Here is a 27113-nt window from a genome sequence, read left to right as displayed (position 1 = left end):
TGTTCATTTACAGCAACAGGTTCTCACTCTTTTCACTGTGTCCAAAGGATGGAAAATGCTACAGCATTGTGATACAACCCATTGTTGACTGATGAAGGATGAAGCTGGTACAGAACTTTCTTAGTGGTATTTAAGGGTGAAATACATCCTTGGAAATGGATAGATTTTTTTCATAATTTCAGTTTGTCTCCTCTGAATAGAGTTAGTGATTTCTCTACTTTTAGCAGCCTTCTCCTATCTTTGACTCATTAATAGCAATGAGTCTTGCTTTTGCTAATGCAGCTATGTTTCTTCAATGTGCCTGTCTCCAATCTGAGGGGATGCCCAGTGGGTATTACAAATGGGGAAAATGCACTGATTGTATTACAGCTGTGTGCTTTGGGTTGAGCTTGCGATCTTAAACCACATTGCTTTATTCTGTTCTCTATTCATCATCCAGGGATAATTGCTTTGTTTCTAATTGATTTATGTTAAAGTCCTGTGTTTCTCTAAATAACCAACTTTTTCATATCCAGTTATTTGAGTTCTTTCTCCAGATTTTCTAATAACTCTCTACAATATGGAGAGAATCATGATTGCTAGGCTGTGCTCCCTTGTAATAGTTTTTGTAGTGCTCACACTAATCTCTAAAGCAACTGGATTCCTGAAGCATCCTAATTACCATCTCTGGAGGTGAAGTAGAGCTTGTTGTTATGTTCTGGCGTGCTAACATTTGAGTGTGTTAACATGACACTCCAGTGGGTCCTTAGAAATATCCTTCTCTAATGTACAGCCGTACATTCCAGCGCTGACTCGAAGTTACCTCACACTGTGTGCTCAGCCACTTCTGCTTCCACCGTTCACACTGCCCATGCTCTACCCTTCACACACTGCTTCTATGTGTTCTTAAAGGGCTACCTAACCACACACACTGTTTTGGAGCTGTGATACTTTATATGTGAAAAAGGGAACACAGCCACAATTAAGACTTGCCTTGCTTCTGCTGAGCTGCTCTGGGAGTTCAGAATGGTGTCTGGTCTAGCTGGTCGGTCTGTCTGTCTTTTGCAATGTGTTGAATAGTTTGTGTACTGTGGTACTAAAATGTGGCTTAATCAGGGAATGGCTCAGAGGGTTGGGTTAGGAGGGTTGGTAGGTGGGGAGGGAGCTGCACATGGTTTTTATTGTGCATGTCTTTTGAGCACTGCTAAGTTTGGTTACTAAGTAAGAGAACCTATGCAATCATGATATCTTTGATGTAATATTTAACTCTGGGTGTTTTTCAACCAGCTTTTCAGATGCATGGCTCTTAAATTCTGTAGTTATTTTGCAGTGACCGCAGCTGCATTGTATAGCAGATTAATACAGTCAAGAAGTACTTCTACTGAGAAGAAAGGAGTTGGCTTAAGTAATTTTTAAAACTGAGTTATGTTGCTTCTTTCCCAAATCACTGATCTGTCACCAGAGTGGCAGTTTTACATCCATATTTGTTAGGAAAATTGCTTACTGCACTGTCTACAAATATTCAAAAACTGCTATACTATGCAGCTGAGGACATACATTTTTAAAGAACCTAATCACATGCACAAGAGAAATGTTACAGATGTGCAGTAGTGGATCCAAAAAACTACCACTTTCCATATTGTGGATATGAGAAGTCAGAGAAACAGTAATTAATGTGTGTCCCTCTCCTCCCCACCCCAACAGTCTGTATTCCTGTAGTGTTAGCCAGATGGATCCATTACTGAAAAGTAATGGGGATACCTTTTTGTGGATCAATCTAAAAGCTGAAAGGCACAAGCATTGAGAAAATTCTGGTGCTCCTGAGCTGGTACTAGATTTTGCTTGTAATTTCCCACTGATGCAAGTTGCTAGTTTAGATAAGGTCTAGCATTTCAAGCACTGCCTGGCCTAAATTTGATTTGAACAAGACTTAATCTGCAGTGTTTATGATCATGGGCAAGTTTCAGCAGACCTTTTTAGCACTGGCCTTGGAATCCTAGAGGTGGTTTTTTTGGAGAACAAGTGTCTGTAACTTAACACTGTAGTACTTGGGCATTTCACTTTTCTTGCACTGATCCCATCAAGGTGCCTCATCACTTTTTGCATCTGTCTTATCAACGCACAGAAGTTTGGTTTTCCCCTTTTCTGTGTAAAATGCAAAGAATTTGCTTTTTTTTGATTTAGTACCTCATCCTGGGAAGTGCATGTCACAAACCAACTCCACCTTCACCTTCACCACCTGCCGCATTCTGCACCCCTCCGATGAACTCACACGAGTCACGCCAAGGTAAGGGATTCTCATGATGGGAAAGCCTTCAGCTCTATCAGAGTTCCCCCTCTAAGAAAATGTAAAATAATAGCATAAGCATAGGCATTGGCTGCATTGGTGAGTTAGAGCACACCCACCAATTATTCCTCCCATTTTGAGTTACCTCAGCCTGAATTTGGGAGATGTGTGTGATGTTTTAAAAAGCCAATCAAAGTTTCTTAAATTTTATTGTCCCTAGTTAAGATATTGCAGGATCGGACATAACTATATTGGCTTCTGATATCCAAACTTGGCTACTCCTCATCTTAGACTAGTTGTAGTCCTCATAGGTGAATGCATGGGATGTGATCTCTTACCAAAAAAGATGAGAGATTTTCCAGGGAGGAAGTCTTAAATCTTTCCTCTCAGAAGAAAAAGGGATGTGCAGGTAAAGAAATCCAAGATTTAGGTGAAGAATGGAGGAGGATATATGCCTTAATTGGAAACAGGGAGATGTCTACTTTTTTTCTTAGTGTAATTGTTGGAAATCTATTCCTAGTTGCCAGACTGGAAGTAATGAGCTGGTGATGCAGTAGCAATTGGTATAGACACTGTGTGCCAACAGAAGGCGCAGTTCTGTGGCCTATGGAATGTGAAGATCTGAGAACCAGAGCAGGGGTGCGAATTTCATACCTAAAGAGAGAGCTTTCCTCCCTTGTGGATCAGGATTTACAGAATGTTCTTTTCCGTTTATAAGGACAATGTTTCATTGCTTTCTCTGCCCCTTCCAGCTCCTCTATAGGAGTGTGCCACTGTGTAGGTCCCCATGCAGAGGTGTTGTGTCTACACTTGTTTAGACATGAGATAGGCACTGACTGCCTCTGAAGGGCAAGAAAAGTAAGGATATTGAATATGAAAACCTGTCAAGTAGAAATTAAATATATGATGTTTAAATGTAACATTTTTGCTTCCCTTCCTGAACTGAGTTAGTTATTAGTGGCCTGGCTGCTTCTTCTTTACTCTTTTCTATCTTTCCCCTCAACATAATTACTGAAGAGATCCTCTTATATGGCTTCAATTCTACTTTAATTTTCTTGTTATTGTTGAATTGACATCCGTTGTGATCATAATAAACTCTTTGGGTACTAAATCTAACAAATCAGTCAGAAAAGACAGCTAAATTCAGTGCATTTTCAGCTGCCTTAGTTAAATGGCAGTTCATCATTCACTCAGGAGAACAAAGAGCAAAATAAACAAAATGGTGTTTTCAGCAGATCTTTAAGGAGCTCCTCCTTACCAACTATAAATGATTCTTCACAGGTCATGTGAGGAGGACGAGAAACTGCGTTCTGTCTCATTGTGATGAGAGGAGGTGTAGGGCAGACACTGTGACCCAGCGTGGTCGGGGGTGAGCAGCACTGCCAGCAGCATCTGTGTTGGCAGGGTCATGTACAAGGAATGCTAGTGTGTGTGTGGCACCAGCTAACCCAAGGAGGTTTGGCATTTACCTGCCTGGTTGCATTTTAACCTGTGCTACCCCAGGTGTTGCTCTAACCTGACTAAATTTCAGCCAGCTAAATGAAATGCTCATTATTTGTTTGTTTCTTTTCTCAATCTAACTCTGAGACTGTCACTGGGCTGAGTTGCTGAGGCCACTTTGAGTCTGTTTCTGCGGTTTTGTCCAGGGTGCCCTGCGGTGTTGGTCAGTTTGATGAGAAAAATATTTCCCAGTTAAAGCAAAGCCAAAAAGGTCCAATGGGAAAAAAGGCAATGCCTGCAACTGCTTTCTTGCAGGGATGGCTTGTTTTTTTAATTGCACTGTAGTGTATAACTGTGCTGAAAAATTAGTAGAAATACTAATCTACATATCTGTGCAACTGAAATCTGTATCTGGAAAGAGTGAAGCTGTTTGAGTTAATAAACTATTGGAGTGCTATAGTTTTCATCTTGTGCCTAGGATATCTTGGAAGCCTGGCAATTAATACCATATGTCTGGATTTCTGAAATGTATATGGTCATACCTTGTAGAAAGTCAGTTCATGCAGTAACTTCTCTTTCTTTTCTCTCCCTCATGCTTTTCAAGACTTCTGTATTTAGATGTATGGGAGATGCACCACAGTGGCTGTCTTCTCTTTAGTTCCACTGGAATCAGAACTATGAGGGTCCAGCTTTAATCAGTGCTTAAGAGGAGAATTGTGTGTGTGCTGCTGCAGTGGGTGTGTGTGGCCTCCTTAGCTCTGCTGGGAGAGATCTTTCTCCCCTGCTGCTGCCTCAGCCCAGGCAGAAGGAACAGGACATCAGGATGTGCCTTAACACATCTGCCACATGCACTGACAGCCACAGCACACACGGGGGTGCAAGGAGACCGAGTCCAGAGCCACTAAGCAAGGCTGCTGGTTTCCTCAAATAAGTGTTTCACTACAGTATACCAGTATACCCATATACGGTATACAGTACACCCCTACACCATATATATGGGATTCCTCTTGCCGAATCGCAACTGCAATTCAACTTCCTCAATTTCACTTGCTTATGGTAGAGGTTGATGCAGTTCCAAATCACTGTTAGAGTTCAAGTTGGTCAGATCCTATTTAGCCTTGGAAATATGTGACTTGAGATTTCATAGCATCAGGCTAGTATTTTCTTAATTAAGAAGTGCCTTAAAAATATGCTGATTTTTAGGCCATGGCACTAGAGTTTCCAGTGTTATGTGAATTGACATGACCTGCTCACTGTAAACCAAGGATCTAGATGATGAAGTTCTAAGCTCATTGGAAGCTGCAGCTCAAAGCATTCCAGGGTGTCTAACCCGACATGCACAGTAAAGTTGGCTACACAGAGTTCATTAATGTAAGGTGAAATGAGATTGAAAATTCCAGTCAAGACACCATCTCAGCCCTTTTTGTCCATATGGACAAAAAAGATGCAATTTGGTCATTGGCCAGAGTCTTCTTCTGGAAATCCAAGCATGCTGTCTCAAAGTGGCTCTTTGAGATACTTTTCTTGGTGCAGAGAACCCCACTTCAGTTAAGTCACAAGTTATGGCTGAGCCAATCCAACAGCATGGCTCTGCTGAAAAGGGAAAATCCAACTCTCTCCCCTGTTTCTTCCCCTCCCAGCTGCTTATTTTTCCCACTGTCTTGCATTGGCTTTACTTTCTGTCTGACTCTTTGCTGAGTGTCTCCTACTTGCTAACATGGCAAGGTGAGGGAGTAGATTTCCTTGTTTGAACAGTGGTGAGCTCACGTCAGTGAATCCTTTGTTAGCATCAAGTGTTGCGTTGCTCAAGACCCTTTAAATGCCATTAGAGGGGATGAACCCATGCTTAGGAGATATTACTGTGGAATTCTTTTTTATTTTTTTAATTTGTGTGTGTACTTGTGACAAAGACCATAATTTGTGCACGGTTAGAAAAAGTTGGATTGGGTTTTTTTTTTCTGAAGGTGCATGGAGCTTTTAGGATTCTCTCAAACAGACATGAACTTGGAGTGTTATAGATATCCTACATGTCTTGTTTCTGGAATAACTAAATACACCATGCCTTCGTGAATGAGTGTTCAGTTCTGTATGCTCAGAAGTGACACTAAAAAGTAGATGTCCTGCTTATACATTGGTCCAGTCTTCTGTGTTTTCTTGTCTCTTAGAAGCAACTGGGAGTTGTGATAGCAGTAGATTGGGAAGAAAAAGTGAAGATGTTGATCACAGACCTGTCAATAATTTATCAGGAGAAATGTGATGCTGGGTATTGGCAGTGGCATTAATCCTGTGAGACTGGGCTCTGAAGTGTGCAAAATGGAGATGTGTTTTGTAGGATCTGATGGTTTTGCACTTATAATCACATTTGTGGGGGGCTGGGAACTGTCAGTGTCCTGTGCACTCTCCAAATGGATAAAAGGCCCTGCTCAGAGTTAAGAATCTTGCCTGTAGTAAATCTTAATTTTCTAGTGGAGAGAATAATTTGACTGCCTCTTTGCTTTCAGCCTTAACGCAGCACCTACTCCAGCTTGTGGCAGCATTAGCAATTTGAAAGGCACCCCGGTGGCTACTCCCTGCACTCCTCGGCGTCTGAGTTTGGCCGAATCCTTCACCAACCTCCGGGAATCCACGACAACGATGAGCACGTCCCTGGGGCTGGTGTGGCTGCTGAAGGAAAGGGGCATCTCAGCAGCAGTGTACAATCCACAGAGTTGGGACAGAGCCAGCAGGAGCACCCTGCTGAACACGTACTCCCCGAAAATGGCGATCATTCCTTCCACTCCACCAAACTCACCCATGCAGACACCTTCTTCTTCCCCTCCATCTTTTGAGTTCAAGTGCACCAGCCCACCTTATGACAACTTCTTGGCTTCGAAGCCCGCTAGTTCAATCTTGAAGGAGGTGAGGAATAAAAAGAACATCAGGAACAGTGAGAGCCAAACTGACGTGTCTGTTTCCAACCTTAATCTCGTGGACAAAGTCAGGAGGTTTGGTATTGCCAAAGTTGTAAGTTCAGGGCAAACGTCAGCTCCTCCTTTAACTGATGACCAGGGACCTCTTCTCTGTGGGGCACAGGGACCAGTGAGGGCCCTTGTTCCTGGAGGCCTGGCACCTGATGGTCTCCCCTTGGGCTGCCCCACCGTGACCAGTGCCATCGGGGGCATCCAGCTGAACACTGGCATCCGAAGGAATCGGAGCTTCCCCACCATGGTGGGTTCCAGCATGCAGATGAAAGGCCCAACGTCCCTCACTTCGGGGATCCTCATGGGAACCAAGCTCCCGAAGCAGACTAGCTTACGATGAAGAACTTTATTTTTACAGCTAGTCTTTTTAAATGAAAATACTCAGATTCTTTCTCCAATCTCCTTTTCCTTTCCCCACCAGCCCTTCATTGCCTCTTGAGTTTGACAAATCAACTTCGTGCCTAATTGGAGAAATGTGTAAACTTTGTATAAAATGTGTAAATATGTACCAGATCTATTGTAACTAATTGGATTATTTTACTGTTCAATCAAGTGCAAAAGGCTCTATGTTATAATTGCTGTATTAAGGTTAACTTGATAACCTTTTGAAAAGGTTGTTTGTTTTTTTTTTTTTAAATGCACTGAAAAAAAAACAAAAGAGCAAAACCAACAAAAAATAACTTGACTAGAAAAAACATGAATTCCGTAGCTAGCCTAACTTGAGTCAAAGGTGCATGGGAAGCTATTGAATGTGTTATGTGAGACCTCTCATTACATCACTTGAAGCATGGGAGCATTTGTGCTTCATTAAATACTGAAAAAAGCACTCAGTTTAACATGCGCTAGTTTTAATTTTGCCTCTGTAGATGAGTTGAGCTGAATTATTGGAGTGCCTGGCTATTATGCCTGAATGGATGAAACTTTTTTTTTCCCCTGTTCTGTATTTGCCTCCTCCCCATGATTATAAACTTGAACTAATACTGTGTTGAGGTCAGCAGGCCTACTGGGTACCTGGGATATTGACATATTCCTACCACCGCTGTTTCCTTTGGCACACTTACACTTTGTGCAACTTCTTGCTTTGTTGGTTTTTTTTGTTTTGTTTTGTTCTTCAACGCTGCACTGGATTGTGGAAGGGGAAATGCTTTACTATGTGTTGCTGCCACTGAAACACGCTTTGTCAGTGCGCCCAAAGAAAACAGTTTTCACAACTCATGAGGTAAACATGGCAGTGACTTCCTAGAAGTCCAAGTTGCGGAACAGATCGACAGATAAGAATGTTATAAAAGAACATGTAGCAGAACCAGTATTAGGAAAAGGTGAGTCCTTGAAACCTCAGCAGAGAACCACAGAAATCATTTAGTAACAGAATGGTACAGGCAGGAAAAAGCAGCTTGCAACCCTTGTGCTGATCTTTGTGTTTCTTGCATGTCAGAGACCGTGGCCTTGTAATCAGGGTGAGAATATTCTCCACCCATTTCTTGTTTTCAGAGAAACCTTTTGCATCCAAAGTCCGACCCTAGCATAGGTAAAAATAGGGGAAATGCTTTATTTTCTCAGTGTTTTGAAAATGAGGATAATACCTGCCATGCAAACATATAACCCCCTGCTTTGTCAGAAAGGAAACATAAGACCTCACACAAGCTTTAATTGCCAGGCAATCCTAATTATATGGCAATTTTTTTCTCTTTTTCTCCCAACGTTCTGCTGGGTGCTTGTAGAAAGAGTTGAAATACCCTGGAAGTGGAACAGACTCGAGGGAGATTGTTTCTAGAGCGGAGCTGAGACATAAATATTTTTGGAAGAGGGGATGGAGAGGAGCAAAGCAGGGAGGGTTTAGCATCCACTTTCTTTTCCTTGCACTTCTTGTGGCATCTGAAATGAAGCTCCCCATTTGTTACTGTTGTCACGCTACACGTAATTGCTGTGAATTGCCGTTTGTACCAGACTGTTACTGAATTATTAGCACTGATAATTTCTTGTATAAATGAAACTGTCTTTTAGTCTTTGATGAGAGGTAGGTGGGTGGTTTGTTTTTTTTCTGAATGAAGTAGTTATTGCAGTAGTGCCATGGACACTAAGGATATTTTTTTGAGAAAGAAAAAAACCCCACATCGGTCAGTTACAGCATGTGTTTGAAGACTTCTATTTATTCTATGAACTTACAATGTTTTAGTAAAATGCCATCAGCTCTGTTTGCTGTTATATGTGTGCACTTATTGCAAGTAAATTTAAGTATCTTTTTATTTGAATGTATCTTAAACCAGTAGATAGAATAACAATTGATTCTGAAAAAAAAGTCATGGACTTAATGGACCATTTTATGTACCCAGAGGAAGAAAGCAATACTGTAAGAGAACATAAAGTGTAGAAGTTAATCATGCAATCGGGAAGTATTATTTAGCCTTTAAATAAGCTGTAGGAGCTGTCCACCCACCAGAGAAAGCAATTGTAACGCATCAGAATGATGAAATTTAATTTTTTCTTCACTAATATCAATAAAATAACAGAAAAGTTGCATTGTTGTGTGTTATTCAACTTTTCCTGTTCTTTTAAGATGATAAATCTTCCATCTTGATCCCTTGCTCTCATCTCTTAGTTAAAGCAAAATAGGAGGCCATCCTTTGTTTTTTTTATAATTCTTAGACACAGAACTGGTTGAAAAGTTTGCTGAAATCAGTGAAACTTGAATCAAAAAAGAGAAGCAAATGTACCTTTTGATTTTTTTAATCTGAATTGTGAGAATGCAAAATTGGAAGTTGTATGGTTTCTGTATTTTGAGGAGGATAGGAGTTTGCGCTCTCCTGCCTAATACAGTGCAAAATCTGTAATAACAAAATGTGAAAGTACAGAATAAGGAGGAGACATCATGTGTTTTTCAAAAGAGACAGGACTGAGGTCTGCTGTTAGCCAATATCTTTGTTACTGAGAGGGGAACATTACAGTGATGAAACATGAGGTAGTGAGCTCAAAAAACCTGCACATGAGGTGAAAGATAAGTAATGGAAAAAGCTCCCTGCAGGAGGGAATAATGAGGCAGTATGTCACAGAAAGATTAGACAGCCTCATTGAGGAGAAGGGTGTGTGTGTGTGTGTGTGAAGTGGAGAGGGAAAAATTAGCATTTATATCACATATTTACTACAGAGAGAAAATGGGACAGCAGTAATGCCAAAATAAACTCGTGGAGGGCTTGCATTAGTGTGACGCAGTGCCCTACGCCAGCTGCAAGAGAGGTTTGTGCCAGGGGCACTGCCAGGGACTGTTGTGAGTACAGACACTCATCCCTCCTCTCTGCACCTGAGGGAAGCTCGTGGTTGGAAAGTTAAAAGTTAACAGGAGGGATTCAGGGAGGAGAAGCACTGTGCATCCAGCCCTCCCTGCCTGGGAACAGAATGAGTTAAGCAAGTTCCAAACCAGGGAAGGTGGGAGCTGATTCTGGGATGCACAGAAGAGAGGGTGTTGAAATTGTCCTCCACATTTGCAATATTCAAGTATCTCAGAAACTTTTCTGGATGCATCCTCACTTCTGGTAATCCTCCTCTGAAAGCTGGGTGGGAGGAGAGAGGAAGATGAGGTGCTGAGGTTTGTGTCTAAGACTGGAAACAGGATGGTCTTTGGAGAGCTGAGACTGGCTAAAAACATCTTTTGAGACTCTTTTCCCTCTTCCTTTTACATGTATCCTAAGTGTTGGATGGCACCACAACATACTGCTATTGTGCACAGAGGTTTGAGAGTTCCTCCCAATTCCCTGAACACATTTACTGGCAGCTCTCTACATTGAATTGGAAAGTCCAGCAATGCTGGTGAGATGTGTCCTGCCTTCCTTTGGTACAGACAGCACCTGCTGCCTGTGGCTTGTATTCACAGTGAGGAATTAGCCTCCTTCAGCTGTGCTACCACATCTCACTGGGTGCTGTTCAGGACTGCTTTAATTCACTTAACAAACCAACTGAACCACAGGATGGTAAGGAAAAGAAAAAGCCTGAAAGTTACTGGTGCTAAGCAATGTCCCTGGATATAATGTAGGCAGTGGGCTTTCATGTGAGAACTGCGTTCACTTTAGAAGCCAGTAATGTTTGCATTTAAAAGATGACAGAGATTTTTGTCCTGGTGAAATAGGTTTCAAGCTGTGCTGAATCCAATTGCTCTTCAATTGACACAGGTATTTAGAAATTATTAAGGCTTTAACAAGCCCAGAGCCAGTTTTTTCTTTCTCTAAGGGAATTTTAATGAACTTAGGGGATACAAAAATTGAACACACAGACAAGCCTTTCACTGCTCTGTTGAGACATTGAAACGTTCATCTTGTTTGACTTGTAAATTCCTCTGCTCGTGCCTTGGAGAGGGAAGTGCCTGGTCTGCTGTCAGGCTTGCTGAGATGTGCACAGCTGGGCTGCAGCTGGAACATCTGGCTGGGGGATGCTGCCAGCCCACACACAGCAAGGATGGAGCAGCTGGGGATGCATCAAAGCTGGGGAGAGGAGAGCAGAATCCACACACATTCCTGTATGAAATACCAGGGGAGATGAGGCTGTTCAGCGTCAGGTGCACTGGTGCAGCTGAGGCTTTCCTCACATGCTGCCCAGCTCTCAGGGAGAGCTGCCCCCTCCCCAGGCACAGCTGCTCCCTCTCTCTTGCCTGGGTTTCCCTTCATTCCCAGCAGGAGCACTTGCTGTTTGCACCCTTTTCACAGCTGTTGTATGCACAACTCTGCTAAAGCAGAACCACAAGGTTTTCCCAAATAATTTATGTGGAGTTTGCAGCAAGCTGCTCCATTCATGGAGATTTGCCCAGCACCTGTTTTGAAATAAAGCTAGTAAAGCTGGGACAGGACTAATTGAATCAAGCTCATGGGGGAAATAAACTGCAATTATACACAAGAAAGTACTGATTTGCTATTTTGCCAATGTAAATTTAGCACCTATGCACATGCTTTCATAAAGATAAATTTGGATAAAGCTAAATTAAATGTCAAGAGAGTTGGCAGTGCCAGAAATCTCACATCCCAGGTGGCACCAGGGGGCTGTGTCAATGCACTGCTGTGTGTGCTGGAATCTATGGGACACTTCTCAGCCCAAAGCCTTTTCTGGATGCAAGGGGCTCCTACCCAGCTGCAGAGCCTCCATCTCTGAGGCTGTTGTTTCCCTTGGGTTAAAACAGGGCAGTCTGGAGTGTGGCTTCACTAATGCCATGGGATAAGGCAGCTACCAGGGCTGCGTGACTTTCCCAGGATTGCTGGCTCCCCTGTTTAGCTTAAATTAGCACCTCCAGGTCATCTGGGAGCTGAATGGTGTCTCAGCAGCTTTTACAGCCCTTTCCCATCTGAGGAATTTCTTCTGTTCCCAGAGGAGCAGGTGATGGATATTTTTATGACAATGAGGAGAACGTTGCTGAGCTGCCAGTAGCCAACTGCTAACAGCCAGCTCCTCCTTGCCTCGAGGAAAAGCACTGTGTCCCAGAGTCACAGTCCCTCTTCATAACTACTGCAATTGCCCCCATAATTCTTTATTCTTAACACTCACTTGTGTCAGCCAGGTGCTGAAACCATTTCTGTGTCAGGCAGAGATGCCCCTGTCCTGGGGGAGTGACATGTAAAAGCTGCCAAACCCATCCCCTGGCTGCACTGAGGGCTGTGCACTTTCACAGACATCTTCAGAGACCTTCAGAAGAGAGGAATGGGACAGAATATTCTTTGTCTCTACATCCATCTGCCTGTAGGAGACGAAACAAATGAGAAAAAGAAAAGGTTTGATTTTTTCCCAAAGGACAACATTCTGCAGTAGAAAGGCTTGATTTGTAATGTCACCAACTCCCAGCCCCCCTGAAATATTACAATGTTACATCCTTCATCAATATAAGCCAGGAATGCGAACATTTGAAAATACTGCTTGAATGTTCCTGACATTAATTTAGAAGATAACAAAGCAAAACCAGAGTTTTCTCCCAAGTTACTTTTAAAGAAACATCACTTTGGTGGCAAATGTATAAATATATGCATTTTTTGATTTATTTGTATTTTCCTCAGTTTAAAAAAAAATAGATGGTTTTAATCTCTTGTTTGAAAGTTTTGGAAAAAATGGGCATTTGCACTATTTTGCTGTGAGCAGTAACCAAAACCAAGAAGAGAATTCAGGTGATTTAGCACTCATCGTGCTTGGAAAGGAACCTAAAAAAGCCAGGCTAGGTGGCTTGGAAACTGGCAGGAGCTTGAGAGGAAGAAACACAGAAAAGCATTTCCATGTTTTCAGGATGAGATCCACAAAAAAGAAAAAAAAAGATATTTGGTGTTACTAGAGAAGAAAATTGTCTATTACTGTTTGCTGAACTCTCTCTTTCACTGCAGATTCTGCAGTGCTGTTTTTGCTCTCCCAGCTACTGCTGGGAGCGGCTCCTCAAAGTCTTTTTGTGCTCAGCCCTTGGCACAACCATTTTGGTTTGTTTCCTGATGTTGGTTTTAGTAGAATTTTGGTTTAGTGCAAGCATTTTCTATGTATTGTTTTCTACACTTAGTGTTTGCCTGTCAACTGCTGTAGAAATTGCTGCCTCTTTCCTTTGGCAAGCACCTGCTTTCCTGCATGTGACAAGTATCTTCCTTTTTGTCTTAGTGCACGCATTTGGGAGAAACTCTTTGAATTATGCAATGCAAAAATCACCTCCTTTACAATTTAGGGCATTCCTTAGATGTGAGATCCAGCTGCTGAAGGAGACCCAGGAGCTGCAGGGAAGTTGCTTTACTGTAGTGGAGGAGGAGCACGCAGCTAAGACACTTTCTTTTGCAGCCTGCCCATGGGCAGATGGGAATGACTGCAGGAACTGCAGGGTGCTGGTTTTGCACAAGCTGGAATCACTGCCCAGCCCTGAACTTGGGGTCCTCTGCCCTGCTCTGAGCCAGGTAAGAGCTGGGCAGAACATCCCTCCTTCTCTCCACATCGGTGGGCAGTAGCCAGCTCAGCCTCTGTGATACACGGGAGTCTTCTCTTTCCTGTACGGATACTGTGACTAGACTGCTCCAATTCCTCTCCCTCTCAGGATCACCTCCTGCTCTGCTCAGGAACCTGTCCTCACCCCCTCCCAAATGAATGCTTGGCTCACCACACAGCAGGGAATGCTCTGTTTATTCTGTGATTTGCAGCCATCAGCAGAATTTTCACATTGAATTCACAACATAAAACAAATAAGCCAGGACGATGAAACATGTTGGTGTCATTCCTCTTTTTCACTGTTTTAGCACTGTTGGCTGTTCACTGCAAACGTGGGCTCAGTATATAACTCAGTTCTTTGCAACCAGGGTCACCATGAAAATAGCTGGTCTTTTCTCGCAGTATTGTGCTGCTGTGTTTATATTTGGACAAGTTCCCTGGAGTTCAAAGCTATTGGGACTGACAGAAGATTTCTCTGAAAAGTGGATAATCTGACTATTCAACCCATGGAATATCTTTACAGTACCAAAGAAAGGCATTATGCTGCCTCTCTTTATAGTAAGACACCCAGCAACATGCAGTGACAGGACAAGGAGGGATAAGTGAAATAATTTTAATATAGTATCAATGTATGAGAAACCACAAAAGAAAGAAAACATTTTCTGGAAAATTCTGCGTATGTATATATTGCATTGTATAGTTTTACAGATAAACTTACGTCAAATACATGATTTTAAATACTTTAAAACACTGATTTGAAGAGGACAACAAATTGATTTATCTCTTTGTACAGACATGGGAGTGTGATTTCTTTTTTCCCTCGTTGCTATAGTTTGGTGTTCTTCAGGAAGAATACTCGTATTCTTCAGCACTGCGGCGTCCAAAATCCATCCAGCCCATGTAGTCTCTGTCATTTATCCTGTGAGTAGGATCAATGCTCTGTACCCTGTTTCCCATAATTGAGAATCTTCCAGTGGAACCTAAGGAGAAAGCATTTGGGAGAGCAGAGAGTAAGAGGACACATTTTCCAGGTTCACCCGTGTTCTGATCTGGCTTGTGCTCATTAGCAGATGTCTGCGGTAGTTGAAATTGACCTAATACAGGCCATGTAACACCACTTTCATGTCATTGGGAAAACAGCAATAGAAACTTTACAGGTAATATCCTGGAAGTGGCTTGGATTTTTTCAGTGCAAAATAAACAGATCATTTTCTACCTCTAGCTGCCGGAACATTCTGCTCCTGTCTGACAGGAAGGAATATGGATGGAATTTTTTCTTTTTCCTTCGTGTTTTACTAAAGGCGGGGGGGGGGGTCCAAATTATTTCTCTCTATTCCTATAAAGCCCCATGTTTGCTTGCTTATATTGGGAGAGCTGCTCTACATGCCAAATAACTCTTCTTGAGAGCAGGCTCAAGCTTGAGACACTGCAGCCCCATGTTGCTTAAAAAGACATAAACATAAGTACAGGAGCTTTTATGGTGCAAATTCAGTAATAAGCAGGGTAGAGTTATGAATCCTAGGTTTTGTGGAAAAGTGGGAATAGTCCTGAAATGGAGAAAGATGTGTCTAAAATTCACAGTTAGAGATACCTATTGATGGAATTATGCAGGGCTTTTTACTATGTCAGGGATTTTTTTCATTGCTTATCCAAAACCTTCATAATTCTTTTCACAGCAGGGCTGGATGCTGATTTCTGATCTTGCCTTATCCTTTCTGTATGCCTTACTTAAGGCATCAGAGACACAAACCATTTGTAAGGAGAATTTATGCTTTAAAAAAATGGGCTACAATCCTCTGTTTTCACAGCATCACATGATGTAACTAAAAAATACAGGGAAAAGTAAATTACTTTTCTCTGTACTCCCTGAAAACAGACAAAATTGATATATAACAATAATTAGATGGAGTTGAGCTTTGAGTGAGGAAGGGACAGATTTAATATATTAGTGTTCAATGCAGACTGAGGCTTGAGGAATACTTGAATTGATCAAAAAGGAAAAGAAGTCCAAATTAAATCCCATATATCCAAATCTACACAATTGCTTTGCTTTCAGTTTCTTGTGTTTTGAAGAAGACTCTGTGCTTTTATGTTTCGAAGTCTCCGTCATGTAATGCTTTATAACAAACATGACCCAGCAAAACAAAAAGCAACTGCATTGCTTTGTCAGTGGTTGCAGGGAGTTGAAGGTACACACACATATTAAAAAGTCATGTTTAAGACATTTACCTAGAACAAAATGAAAAAAAAAAATCAATTTTCCGTAGAATAGAATATCTATCATTAAATGCTCAAACCCTATGAAGTTCTCATTCATAAGTCAAGAAGTGTGATTAAGGTAATAACAGTGACTCCTTAGCACAATGACCGGGCAGGGCTCAGGCAGTGCAGAACCATCACTCAGACGTTGGTGCTTAAGAGAATTCTGAGCCTGCCATGACCTGAGGGCTGTAAAGGCTCCCCTGGTGCCACTTCTCTCTGGCCAGTCAAGGGCTCCTCAGAGGACATTAAATGTGCCTGTCACTGGCTTGAGAGCTACAACATCTCTTCTACACGGTGCCAGATCTAAGCTGAAAGCCTGCAGATGATGGCAATTGAAAGCCTGGGTCACAAATTTCCTAACAGCACCTTAATTACCTTTCCTCAACCAGCTAGAGGTTGTCATGTTGGTATTGCAGAATCAGTGTATGACAAACGTATTCAAAATTGTAGCAATTCAGCTACATGCCATCAATCCCTAAGCCCTTGAGAGAACTTAGCTCTCTCACATTTTAACTAGAAATACTTTACAAAACCAGCCTTTCTATTAATCATGAGGGCAAACGCCACTACTGGTGACTGCTAACACTAACAAAAGCCCAGACTCTTTCTCCCTAGATGGAATTTTCTGGTGATTATTATGATTTAGACAGGTGACTAATACAATAGATGTGAGTGTTCTGCAGAGATTTCTGAAGTACTGCCCAGAGTCTTCACATTAAATGAGAATATAGTGTTTTGACAGCAACATTGTATGTATGTTATAAATTAAGTAAATACTGTTTTTCCTGTGAATTTTCTCTCCTGTAACCAGCAGTTACATCTACAAACTAGAGTCTAACTAGCCTAGTCATATTACAAGAATCTCATCATCTGCTTCCAGACCCTTTTAAAAGTTAATTATATAGGTCAATAACACATATGCAGGAAATTAGTATTTACAGAAAAAGACTTTTTTTAAAAAAAATCTTTTAAATCCAAAGAGTTTTTTTGCTTTGTCTGGCTAATCTATTTGGAAATATCAGCTACATATTTAAGAGATTATAATGGATACATAAACTAGAAGGAGGATTTCAGTTTCCACGTGGGTGGGCAACAATGACTATGCTGGGGAAAGGTAATGAGGATTCTGCTTTGCAGACTCCTGCAGTAACATTCTTATTCAATAACAGCCTTAAGTGTAGCACTGAATTGTGGAATTTCATATCTGAATTATCTTTCCATTAAATTGCACAAACAGCTAGAAGAAGTTCTGTAATGGATATCGTGCAAATTGCTAACATGAGGTGAAATCTTTCAGGCACTATTGAAAGTGATTCATTTTTCTGTCATTTCTAATTTTGCTGTGTTCTGAGTACACAGAGGAGAGTGTATGGCTGCATATGTAACACACAAAACCAGATGTGGCATCTCTTAATTGCTGACCACCACCACAGACAAGCACAGGACTTTGCCTAGCATAGAGGTCAGCAGGGGAGGGGTTAAATGATCTGCATTACGTGGAGAAAGCTCTTACTTATATAAAGTGAACTTCATCCTAAGCACAGTCTGGGCATGGGTGTGAATTAATTTCTCAATGTCTGTATGTCCAGGTAATCCTAATCCTAATTACTGGCTTCTCTTGAAACCCTCTTTCCTGCTTAGATGTCTTTTCTGTGTAGAACAGGGCAAAGGCTGGAATGAAGCTTTCATAAGTAAACAAAATTTCTCTAGTGGCTCTCACTGAGGCTGGCAGCCCAAAGGCCACAGGCTGCCCATGGTGTTACTCTGTTGAGACACAGAGCAGTACAGAGATGAGACAGCTCAAAAGGGAAAATGTTTTCTTGGGGAAGTCTCAGTGGTCAATGATTCTGAGCCATCATTTTTACCGGTAGCACTGATGGCATGCTTTTCTGCCTATGTAAAATATATTCCGTTAGGTGTCAATGGGGACAGCTTTCCTCTTTCTGTTATGTAACACAATTGTTTCCTCAAGTGACTAATAAATCTCATTGTAAGAATGCCATTGCTCTACTGAGTCCTCATGTCCTTGTTACACAGTGCCGTGGAGGTTTTAAATAAGTGCAAGATTGTGTTCCCAGGCTGCCCGAGAACAAAAACCTACCAAGAATCAGCAATTGTTGAAGCAAATATGTTTTAACTTCTCATTGCTTTTAATTATTGCACTAATAAATAAGAATTCTGTGTTTTGAAAGCTTTCATGCTATTGTAATTTCCTCTGGGAGCAAATATATGAAAAATCCAATACTGAGAATATTTCCCTCGTACAGGGATATCTGACTGAGGTGAGGCTAGCCATTTGGTTTGCATTTATCCTCAGAAAAATTTTCCTGCTCTTTTAACTTTAAAAGAGGGAGGGACGGGGGATTTCAATGAAATGAAAAGCTTTGAAGAAAATGTAGTTGCTTTATCTGAGACACAACATACTGAAAATACCACCAAAATACTACAGCAATGAAAATAGTTAAAAGTAAAAGCTGGACTATAACCTAAGAGGTAGGAGACATTTTCTCTGGTTATCTTTATATGACTGTCAGTCAGAGGCTAGCACAAAGAAATCCTTTTTTTGGGAAGGGTTTGGGAGAGAACATTTGGAATGCTGTGTACTTCAGGGATAACCAGGCAAAATCTAAATCCTCTCTTCTCTAGGAATTCAAGTTAGATGATGATAGGGTTATCTCAACTCCTATGAACCCGTGCAGGAATCCCAGTGGCACAGGAGCAGGCTGTAACCAGTACCTTTTCTGGCTTGCTGGAGGTACTTGGCCAGCAAGGCTCCGATGTTGGCTCTGTGGTCGCCGCTGGCATCCAGCCGTGGCAGGGATTTCAGGGGCCCGGCAGATGGAGCGCGGGAGTGCCGCTGGTGCTCTGTCAGGCTCTGCTCCAGCTCGGCAGGCACAGGATTCCCATCGAGAGAGCCCCGGCTCTGCTGGCCCAAGGAGCTCACCGAGAGCACGGCAAGGAACAGGCAGATGCACAGCCCGCTGTACATTGCTGGGGAGAAAAGGGACAGTGGGCTGTTACATGACCAGATTTACCACATTTTGTGCAGTCCCTAACCCCATCTTCCATTGGGAATGCTGGCTTCTGAGCAAACCAGGCTCGTGTTGGGGTTTTTTTTAGCGCAGGTAACTGCAGGATCTGTCTTAAGTTGGAAAACACTTATGTGAATAGCTAAGCATCCTCGTTAAAGAGGCAGGTACAGGTAATTTTATTTCTTCCAGCCTGGTATGTTCTGTATCTCCCCGATCTGCTCAATTCTTACTTGCTTTTCTTTCTTTTGAAGCTATATTTCATAAAACTTAAGGGACTTGAATCCATCTCTGTGAAAAAACTCATGATTCAAACATTTCAGTATTTTGCTATTACATTAAAACCCTGCTGTTATTACAGATACTCAGTTTTGACAAGTTCTATTAAAAGCCTTTATTCTACCAATAAGTTCTATTAAAAGCCTTTATTCATTGATTTGAACTTTAGTGTTCAGGAGGTTTCATCCCATTGTACACAAAAAAGAAAAAAAGAAACACAGAAACTTGCCCCAGTGAAAGAAAACCCAAAATCTAATACTCCTGCCCCAAAGCATTTGATCTAATAGCTGGAGTGATTAAAGGTGGGTAGTTAAAAGCTGTAAGAAATAAAGTGCAACTTCATATTAAACGGGAAATTTAGATTTCTACTGCTTCCTTAAATGTGTACCAAGCAAAACAATGTTGGTTTACTAAATCGTTTTATCACATAAGCTGAAATGGTAATTTTTCCTGGAGACAGAGAAATTACTCTCAATTCTTAGAAGAAACAAACTACCTAGTACTTCATGCTATGAGGGTAATTTTCACTTATAAATACACATGGATTATCTCAGCTACGTGGGATTTTTTGAACTGCTTCAATTCTTCAAGAGTACACTTAACATAACCTTTAAATTTTAAAAGTGGGATAAAATTAGGTTTATTTGCCCAACACATACACTACATTGCAACAATTCAGAGTATTATTCATTGCAATAATTCAGTATATATACACAGAGTATATATAACATGAGGGCCTTAAAATATTCTCAGGAGATGAATGAAGAGAGTTGCAATGTCACTCTAACGTGGTTATTAGTGATGTGCCCATCTGGGTTCGGGTGCTCAGAAACCGAAGGCGCATTGCACCCTTTCAGCTGTCCTGAATCCTGTATTCTCTACACACATCTATGTAAATATATACATATACATATACATATATATACATATATATAAATACATATTTATAATACATATATATACATACATATATATATACATACATATATATATACACGTACATTCATATATATATATATATATATATATATATATAGTATTGATGTCCTTGCTATGTTCTCCAAAGCCCACATCTCAGCCCTGCTGGCCGGTTCCCATCCCAACTTCCCAGGGTGGGCAGCCCTGCTCCCCGCGCCTGTCGGGAGCGGCCGGAATCCTCCTTCTCCCCCGCCGGGAGCGTTTCCTCCGGCAGGGAGCGGGATGCTCTCCCAGCCGCCGCCCAGGTGAGCGCCCGGCGTCCCCGTTTCCTTTGCCTCCCCGCCCTCAGCAGCGCTGCCGTCGGAAGCCGCGCTCCCTTACCTTTCCGCTACGCTTTTCCGAGGTCCCGCTGGAGCTGGGAGCAGAGAGTCCCGTGTGTGCCCAGGCAGGGAAGTCGGGGGAGACTCGGTCCCGGCGCCTTAAATAGCGGCGGGCAGGGCGGCGGTGTTTGCACATCTCTGACGCAGCGGGGCCCCCGCCCGCGCCTCCCCCCGCCCCGCCCGGCCCGGCCCCGGGCTGTGTGCGCCCCACGGGGGGACCGGGGCTCCTCCCGCCCTCCTGCCCCGCCGCGGGGCCGCTGTGTGGGGAGGAGAGCGGGCCCTGCCCCGACGGGCGCCCCGGCTCCCTGCGAGGGAAGCGCTGGGCTGGGCGCGGAGGGGATGGAAAGCCCGGCTGGGCGATTAAAATGCTCCCGAGCGGGGCTGTGCCCACACCTCCCTGGTGCCCTCAGGCGGGGGGGATCCCCTGGCCGCGCTGCCCGGCGGGGTCCGGGCCATTGGGGTCCATTCCCTGCCGCCTCCCGTGACCTGAGCCCGGCGACACAAACGCCTCCATCCTCCCCTTCCTCTCCCGGGTTCTCCCGAACGTCCACTCGGGAAGACGGGACACACTTTTTACTTAAAAAGCAAAGTAAAGTATAAAGCCATAGACGATCCCCGCAGAAAGCCGTGGATGGAGGGGTTTTCCCTCCCTGAGCACAAACCACCGGAGTGTCCCCGGCCGGGCCGGAGCTGCCCTGAGGCCGCCTCAGTGTCCACAGCAGCCTCGGCCCTCTCCCGCCCTCCCGCCCGCCTCCTGCTTTTCGGGGGATGGAGGGAGCGCCCTCAACTCGGGCTGAGGCCGCAGGGGACGGACAGGGGAACCGAGCGGCGTCACCCGAAACTCTCCGCAGGCTCATCCTCCATCCAGCCTCCCCTCGGACCGAGCGCCGGGCTCAGGCATCACTGTGCCCGATCTGTGCCTTACACTTTACAGTCTGGAGGCGAGCGGGTGGGTGGGGTGCTTTTGCCCGTGTCGGGAAGGGATCCGGGCAGCCCGAGACACCGAGGCTCCCCTGGGGGGGTGGGAGCGCCGGCCGGGCCGTGCCCAAGCGGCACTGAGGGGCTCCAGCCCGCCAGGGCAGGGCAAGGCAGGGCAGGGCAGGGCAGGGCAGGGCAGGGCGGGGCAGGGCAGGGCAGGGCAGGGCAGGGCAGGGCAGGGCGGGGGCGAGGGGGCTCTAAACCCCCCAGCCCAGGGCTCCTCTCCAGGCGGGGAATGCGCTGTTCCCCGTCCTGCCCGCAGGGGGCGCACCGGCCCCGCGCAACCCGGGCGGTCCCGCAGCACAGGGGAAGGAGCTCCGCGGAAAAGTCAGGAATTCCCGCGGCAGGACGGTGAAAAGCCAGCCTGCCGCCGCCTCCTCAGCGCCGGGAGACCTGGCTGCGGCGCCCGGCGCTGCCCGAGCTGAGGCGGCGGCGCTGATGGGGCGGGACGGGGGCAGAGGGATGCCGCGGCTCCCGTGTCCCGTCACTCTGGTGATGCGAGGCTGGGGGTGGCGGGGATGGCGATGGAGCAGCTCCCTCACCGCCCCCCAGCTGCTGGCAGGGGGTTGCCGAGAGGGATACGGGCTGCCTCTCACCTCCCACATCGGCTCTGGCACCGGGCAGAGTCGCTATCCCGAAATGCTTAAAGAAAAGCAAAATCAAAACCCTCTTTTAAAAAGATAAAAGTTAGTAGAAGCAGATTGCCAGGGAAAGGAACAGCCCTGAAATTATTCCAGCAGTACCTGTCCAATGGCTCTCTCTGCCTCTGGAAAAAAAAACCCGGTAAAATTCCAGATAATTCAATTTCACTACTTTGGCTCAGTGGGAAAAATACTCGCTGCTATTAGACAATTAAACAGTCGACTCTGAATTGAACTGTAGGTGTCTGGGAAGAGTATCACAGTCTTTCTGGGAAGGTGCAATAACAATTCTGGTAGAGTCACATCAAGCCCTCGTGAAACCCACTGTAGATAATGAGTTCCCAAGGGACCAGCTCAAAGCTGAACAGGAGAGAGAGAGCACTTGCTAATATATGCTCATGCATAATTCATAACAGACAAATATAAATGCAGGCATTTAAGTCTGACATATTAGCCTGGTTGAACAAACATGCACTACATTTACTTTGAGCTGATTTGGGATATCAGTTCACTTATAAATATATCTGGGGTTGGACAAATGGAGTGTGTATGTGTGTGCATATGTGACAACCAACTCCCTAGTTGTGCTCATGAACAGACAGAAAGGCAATGCCCTATGAAATGGAATAAAGAAAACAGAAATGATGTCAAGTTATTGAAGTCAGACGCATGATCTATAGCCTGGGTAATTGACTTTTGAACACTGGATTTTCTTAATTGAATTCCTTAATACCTGTATCTGTCCTTGGTGATTATTTTCTGACTTAGTCATTTTTTCTTCAGTGAAAGTTTGAAGTTGTAGGAAAGTTTCAGTCCTCGGTAAATATATGTTAATTTAAGGCATTTTAGAATTGTTTTGAGCAGGGATAGAAGACCAGAAAGCCTGTTTGGCATGAGCAAATACGACAGCAGGACTCTGAGGTGAGTTGCCTGCAGAAACTCAGACTATGTATTACTTTACTTATTGATGTGGCACGAAAGGAAAGAATTGGGATTTAATTTGCAGTGACCTCTATGTTCCAGGTCCAGTGCTTTTGTCAGGTGCTGGGCCCAGGCGTGCACCATGGATTGTTGAGTGTCAGCCACAGGAGGGCCTTGTGCCACCATCACAGGTGGGGTGAGACAGAGGCTGCCCTAACACAAGACTTCAGCCTTAGGTCACCAGGAAGGAAAGTGCTTTGACTGCACCAGAGCTTGAGAGATATTGCAGAATCCAAGTATATATGCAAAACAAATTTGAACCTAAAGTAAACGCTGCAATGCAGTAAATGCTAATACAGATACATCCCCAAGGAGGAAGCTGAAAGATGCCATAGTTTAGATACTGCAGGCTTTTAAAAATCTGTTTTCTGGCAAGAGTCTGTTAAAAGATTTGAGTTTCTCTAACCTTTCCCCCGACAATCAAGACACCTCTATCCTCAATTGTTTCTTTATTTATCTGCCAAAGGTTTTCTCCTGTTTAGCTGAGGTGGCAAAAGAGTATGTATGGTTAAGCACACTTTTTGTGCTGTGCCAGCACCAAGCTGGGAGTTCTGGAGCAAGAGGGCAGAATGAGAACAGAGGGATGGAGAGATTTCCTTATGTCTGTCCTGCAGTGGGGATGGCTGGCACCAATAGCTAGAGCACACGCCGTGGTGCTCATGTCCCTGTCCCTCTGCTGAGAGCTGGAGCAGAGCCTGCCTGTGAGTGTCGGAGTGGCAGTGAGCTGGGAGATGCAGCCTTGGAGATGTCCTGTGGGACCAGGTGACTTCATGTCCAAGTGCATGACAAAAAATGCATTCTTTCGTTTCTAAATATTACATTTTTTTCTGATTATCACTATGCAAGGTTTTTTTTACTTCCATCTGGACCCTGACACTTGTAGGTAATATACTGTGCTATGTTCAACCAAACTAATGTTTATGTTTTTCTTGTGTTTTTGTTTTTGTTTTGTTTTGTTTTGTTTTTAATGTAAAGAGGATGGATTGTCACTCTGGAGGATTACAATGAATAATTGGCAGAGGATATCAGGGTAGGGAGTGGTAGAGTTTTCTGGAATTAACAGATGAATTAGTGAACAGATTATTAGGATCAATTGCATGAATTGTAGATGTAAAATAGAGAATCTATTTTAAAACAGCACATTGTTCTGCTATTTCTGTGGGTATTGATTCAGGCATTAATTTTTTGGTATTTTGTTTTTCCAAATATTTTTAATTCAATAATTTTTATGTAAATGCTTTCATGGTAGTCTATTTTCTCCCACTTGAGAGAAACGTAAACTCTGATTAGAGCCAACCCAAAGACAAGTGAGAAATTTTGGTTTGGGGCAAGTGACCAGCAGTAAGGGATCTAGGTCCTCTGCCAGAAGAATTCTGACCTCCTTTCACAGAGCAGTGCCTCAAACTAATATATTAGTCCCTGACTAATATACTTAAAGAGGGATCCTATAGAAGCAGATCAGCAGAGCTGGTGCTGAGGATGTTTGAATACTCACAGACTGCTCTGCAATGGAAACAGAAGATCATCAAGTGGGAATAATCATAGTAAAATAAACTGGCTTGGGTTGGAAGGGAGCTTGAAGATCACCTTGTTCCAACTCCCCTGCTGTGGGCAAGGACACCTCCCACTAAGCCAGGTTGCTCAGAGCCCCATCCAGCCTGGCCTTGAACACCTTCAGGAGTGGGGCAGCCACAGCTTCTCTGGACAACCTGTGCCAGTGCCTCACCACCCTCACAGTAAAGAAGTCTGCTTCAAAAGTGTACTCCTGGTGTGAGCTGTGTGCATTAATGCAAATTCACGGATTGTAATTAGAATTACCCACTATCCTGCAGTTGTGTGAAGAAGGAAAATCAGAGGAAAAAAATCCCTTTTCCAATGAGAAGGATTGGACTTTTTAGAAAATCAGATTTTAACCTGTGTCCCCCATGAAATTCAGGCAGTTGATATGCAAGCTCCCTATAGATCAACTGGAAAACTTACTTGTGTGATGTCTTCAAATTTTGTTCCCTGTTGTTTCCAGAAGACGTGGGAAGGTGGAACAGAAGAAACCCTGCCACTTTCTATGAGTCCACCTAATCCCAGGTCACTTGCTTTTTATATGTTTTTTTGTGTTTGTTTTCCTCTCTGAAAGACCAAACTGATTTTCTGTGGGGACTTGCTGTATGTATCTCCCAAACTGACCACAGTATAGGGGCTTTTGTGCAAGCTGAAATCTGGAAATCAATGTGCTACCTAAAAATAAGAGAGATTTGCAAAGTGCCTGTTGCTGGCAAATCCTCTGTGCTTTCAGCAGTACTTAAAAAGTTATGTTGCAGCTTCTCTTGCTTGTTGTTACCTCAGATATGTACATCTCATCAGGAGAGTCCTTGGCCTTCTTCAGGGAAGTTTTTTACAGACCTTGAGTCCTCTTCCATTCATTCTTGAAGTACCTGCTTCGTCAGATTTTTTTTGAGCAAGAAGCTTTGATAGTGCTATTATCTATGAAACTAGAATACACATTCACAGGTACTGGAATCTGATGGCATTGTTTATGCAATGGTTTAGACAATTATACTTTATTCCATAGTTAATATTTCCTTTTATGATTATGCAGGAGAAGCCAGTGCAGCACATTTCAATATACACATAGGTTAGTTTATTATAAAAATAGGCTACTACAGAAAGGAAATACATTGTACCTTTTGTTCCTTCCAAAATACTTTGTGCTTTTCATATGCACTCTGTACCTCATGTTCTCTCCTGGACCTGGACAAAATTGTCTTTTCCACTGTGTGGCATTAACAGAATGCTGTAGGAGACATTGTTTGCTCCACACTACTCTCCTTGGAAAGGAGAATATTTCACTAATCAAGTTTGTCAAACAATTTAAAACCTAAAAAAGGAACTTCTATAAATAACAAGTACAATGTTTTAACATTTTGTCTTCCAAATATTTGCACATTTTCATCTATGCTAAAACTAGAATCAGGATGTAAGAATAGCAAAATAATTTGACACTGGACAGACTGGACAGCCAATAAGTGCTTTTTAGTGTCTTTCAGAAGAGATAGTGTTTCTGTTTGATGTGTAACTAGATAGGACAGCTAGAGTCTTGTTATTTCACTTCTGCTGTTAAATTATACTTCATAATATGGAAGCAAATTGAGTTAACCTGGATGCAAAATATGAATTGTTATTCTGACAATCCCTATTTAAATAGAAATGCCAGAAACATCCACGGGAGGTGTAAGTGCTACACAGTTGTTTTGATTGCTAGAATGGAATAAAAAAACAACAGTGTTCTTTGGACGCCAACTCTGACTGCCTTGCAGTGAGCTGATGAAAGGAATTTGATATAAGAGTGTTGTAAAGAAGATACTTAGAAGTCCAAGAAATTTCCCGCTTCTAAAAATTGGGCAAAAAATTGGCTTAGAAAAGCCAATATTCCCCACTTTTGACAAGGCTGCTGTAATACTGGTTGCCCAGCAATCTCTTTGGTGTAGTGAGGGAAGGCCACGTGTCATGTGCCGTGTCCAACACTTGGTGTCGTACCAAAGCCCTGGTATTGCCATGTTCAGAAACATCTACCTCTGTGACCACCATATCATAATCATAACCTCCAGGAGGTCAAATTATTTCAACCTGTCCAACATCTTTGAACTCTGAGGAAAAGGAAACAGTTAACTCAGAGCTTTTTAAAAACATCCCTACTGTCCCTTAGTGAGTGAGCCTTCCCTGAGAAAAGCAGATGAAACACTTCTAAATTGAGATTTTTTTTTTTTTAATTATTGTGTATAAATGTATTTTGAAAGCACTGGGGACTAAGAACAAGTACACCTTGATGATCTTAAAGGTCTTTTGCAGCCTTAATGAGCCTATGAATCTACACAGACAAGAATTATCACCGAGACAGAGCAAGTAAAGCCAAGGGGAATGATTCTTTGGAAGCAGACAAACCTTGATATACACTGCTTACTGTTAGGAGCAGCCTGCTGGAATTGAGCTGAGCTAGGGGGTGTCAGGGACCTGCTCCAATTTTGTTTAAGAGGAGCAGACTGGGTGTCCCCTAGAGCAGCCAT

At 43.2% G+C, this 27113-nt stretch overlaps 2 protein-coding genes across 4 annotated transcripts in view; one reads left to right on the top strand and one right to left on the bottom strand.

Moving 5' to 3' along the window:
• Positions 1-9186, top strand: part of TRAK1 (trafficking kinesin protein 1) — a 125264-nt gene extending 116078 nt beyond the window's left edge. For all 3 annotated transcript variants that reach the window (XM_083859906.1, XM_083859904.1, XM_083859905.1), the window contains exons 16-17: positions 2164-2266; positions 6208-9186. In XM_083859906.1, coding sequence (XP_083716032.1) covers positions 2164-2266; positions 6208-7006 — 902 coding nt within the window. In that variant the 3' untranslated portion in view covers positions 7007-9186. The remainder of the gene's footprint in view (positions 1-2163; positions 2267-6207) is intronic.
• Positions 9187-14236: 5050 nt separating this feature from the next.
• On the bottom strand, positions 14237-20521 carry CCK (cholecystokinin). Its single transcript, XM_083873094.1, has 3 exons — positions 20457-20521; positions 18586-18840; positions 14237-14567 (listed from the first exon to the last, which is right to left on the bottom strand). The coding sequence occupies exons 2-3, from the start codon at positions 18836-18838 to the stop codon at positions 14431-14433; spliced, it is 390 nt and encodes a 129-aa protein (XP_083729220.1). The 5' UTR covers positions 18839-18840; positions 20457-20521; the 3' UTR covers positions 14237-14430.
• Positions 20522-27113: the final 6592 nt, after the last annotated feature.

Source organism: Zosterops lateralis (assembly GCF_965231275.1).
Source record: "Zosterops lateralis genome assembly, chromosome: 1".
Lineage (NCBI taxonomy): Eukaryota > Metazoa > Chordata > Aves > Passeriformes > Zosteropidae > Zosterops > Zosterops lateralis.
The sequence above is the reverse complement of the archived record's forward strand: the minus strand, read 5'-3'. Positions and strand labels throughout refer to the sequence as shown.